This window comes from Coregonus clupeaformis, chromosome 6 (assembly GCF_020615455.1).
Source record: "Coregonus clupeaformis isolate EN_2021a chromosome 6, ASM2061545v1, whole genome shotgun sequence".
In the NCBI taxonomy this organism is placed as follows: Eukaryota; Metazoa; Chordata; class Actinopteri; order Salmoniformes; family Salmonidae; genus Coregonus; species Coregonus clupeaformis.
The window spans coordinates 28793767-28796692 of NC_059197.1; the positions used below are offsets into that span (position 1 = coordinate 28793767).

The 2926-nt window shown below is 38.3% G+C and overlaps 1 protein-coding gene across 1 annotated transcript; it reads right to left on the reverse strand.

Moving 5' to 3' along the window:
* Positions 1-405: 405 nt before the first annotated feature.
* LOC121568495 (olfactory receptor 11A1-like) lies at positions 406-1368 on the reverse strand. Its single transcript, XM_045220947.1, has one exon. It carries the CDS (start codon positions 1366-1368, stop codon positions 406-408), a length of 963 nt encoding a protein of 320 aa, XP_045076882.1.
* Between the last annotated feature and the right edge of the window lie 1558 nt (positions 1369-2926).

The window sequence follows — 2926 nt, forward strand, 5'->3', positions numbered from 1 at the left end:
GAGGAGCCCTGAGATTGTCAGGAAGGAAGTTCCAAAGATGTGGTGCTTGGGAGGAAAATAAACAGTCCTCCATTTTGTGGAGCCAGGTCCTGGGTGCATGGAGCAGTTTGGCGTGGCTTGAACTTAGGGTGCGTGGAGGTTCATAGGGGAGAGTAGGTCTGATAGGTAGGAGGATTTGATGCCATTTAGGGCTTTGTACACAAGGATCATTTTAAGTCAATTCTTTGAGAGACATGGAACCAATGGAGATCAGCAAGTGAATAGAAGGTAAATGACAATATTTCACAAATTAGCAAATTATTTCTGCCATCCTCACCCCCATTCAATATTGCAACTAGCCTATAAGTAACAAAACACACAAGTCAACAATACAAAAATCTAACAATCAGGACAGAAAAGGTCACACTAATGTTTGGTTAATGTTTTAGGGTAGAGACCTACAGGTAGTATGTTTTTAAAAGCCTGTCTGATTTTAGCCATCCTAACTCCATACACGATAGGATTAAAAAGTGGCTGGCACATCAGAAAGTACACTGATAAAATAGTGTGAAGCACAGTTGGAACATTTCTCATAGGCCTATCAAATCTACTCTGGAGCAGAGTTAAGAAACAGCCGAAAGCGAAGTTGAGCATTGAGGCCAGATGAGGAATACAGGTGCTGAAAGCTTTCTGTCTGGCGTTGATGGAAGATTTCAAACAAATAGTCAGAATTTTAATATAAGAGGACATAATAGTAATTAAAGTGACAACGACATTCAACACAATTACACAGAGTCCATAGATGTTATTAACTGTCGTGTCTGAAGTTGAACAGGCAAGTTTCACTACCAGGTAGTTGTCACAATATACTTTTTCTATAACGTTTCCACACAATTGCAAACGAATAGTTAAAGACAGTGCTGTGGCAATTGTTACAAAAGGGTACAACCATATTACACAAATTAAAATACACACCCTGTTGGATGTCATGATGACGTTATACTGTAGCGGGTAACATATAGCAAGGTACCTGTCATAGGACATGACTGCTAAATTGCTGAATTCAATAGATGCATACGTGTACATGCAAAAGATCTGTAGGTAACAGTACACAGGGGAAACTGCATGGACATCTGAAACCAAATGAGTCATGAGAGCAGGAAACAAACCAGTGCTACCATACAACTCATTCACAAACAAACTGCACAGAAACAGATACATGGGTTCATGAAGGCTTCTCTCCATACATATAACCACAATAAGCACTGTGTTCGCAAAAACTATGGAGACGTATAACACAGTTACTAAAATGAAATACAAGTACTTTAAGTGTCCACTATCACTATATCCAGCTAGTATAAATGACGTAAATTGCGTTGAGTTCTCCATTTTCCTAATAGTACCTATAGAAGTATTTGTAGATATATTTGCTTCACAAGACAAGGATAACAGTGTCTATTAGGTGAAACTATCAATTTCTTATTGACATCACATAATTGCATCATTCTTAGAATTGCCATCAATTATCAAGACTGTTTTCATTATTGCAACAGTATTAGTCTTCAAAGTGATTCCATAGGCATCACCATGGAAAAATGTGTTACCTGTGGCTGTAATGGACATTGAGTAGACCATACAGCAAAATAATGTATCCCTAGAGTAGTTCAATAATTTTCATATTTTTGACACTCAGTTTACTAGTCTTTCCTCTACTGTTACACTTACAAACACTCCAATCATAGTGTGAGAATCAAACAGGAAGCGAGTCGTGCAGAGATGTGGTGTGGTAACACTCATCATAAATCACAAACATCTCCCCACCAGAGACCAGGGTTCAATCCCTGTGTCCATGTTTCTCCCACTTGCCTGTGTCCCACTTTGATTTTCTTACTGTCTGAAAAAATAATCAAAACACCAATACAAATATATACATACATATAAATATATTTTAAAACAGTATGTAAGTCTATATCACCTGGTATCTTTCTTCACACTGCTGTGGTGTAGACAGGTCTAGTGTATGTTGTGTCAGTGGGCTACTCCACATAAACTACTGTCACATCACTGACCTTTTATACCTTTTAAAGGAAGAACAACAACTGTATACAGCAGTGTGTTTACTTGAACTCCAATGACACCAACAATTAAATTGTCATGGTTTGACTCTCAGCCTCCCGTGGGTGGTTAGGTTAGTGCAGTGCCAGCTCAGCCAATAAGTGACATAATTCCCCCCGTCCCCCCTGGCAACCAAAAAACAACTGCTAAATGTTCTCCCTGCCCCACTGCAAAATGTGCATAACTGCACATTTCTCTCATGAACAATATTACCTGAAAATACAAAGGGATCAACAACATTGCATTCACTCTATATTACTGTATGACAAAGTGAAAAGAAAGAAGCCTGTGTTAAAAAATCCACTCCAAACCATCCATTTTGTTTGCAACAAGGCTGTTAAGTAATACCGCAAGACAACATAGCAAATAAATAAATGTTTTCGCCTAAATTAAAAACTACAGGGTTGGGTCAAATATAACACAACAGAGTGAAACACTATTTTCAATTGTGTTATGGGTATTCTTGTCATCAGAATGGACTGGGGAGTTTGTCATGATCAAAATAAATATGAAAGGAGCAAAGCCCAGGTAAAAAGATAGAGGAAACCCCACTTCAGTCTTCTGAAAACCTAACCCTGAGATCGCTTTATTTTTCAGTTTAACTTTTAATACCAAAGACACACAAGAATGGCTTTCCAATAGCGGTTTAGTGTTCCTGAGTGGTATAGTCTCAGTCCTGACTGACATTTTGCTTGAAAATCAGAGACAAGGTTTGAGTATTGCTGTCCATCAATGATTCCCAACTAAATGTAATGAGCTTGAGCAACTTTTATATATGTTGCTCTAAGAGTTCCTTCCCTCTGTGTGTGTGTGTGCGTGTGCGTGTTAGTAA

Excerpts from the sequence above, each read along its gene's own strand:
- LOC121568495 (XM_045220947.1), bottom strand. The coding sequence starts at position 1,368 with ATGGAGAACTCAACGCAATTTACGTCATTTATACTAGCTGGATATAGT.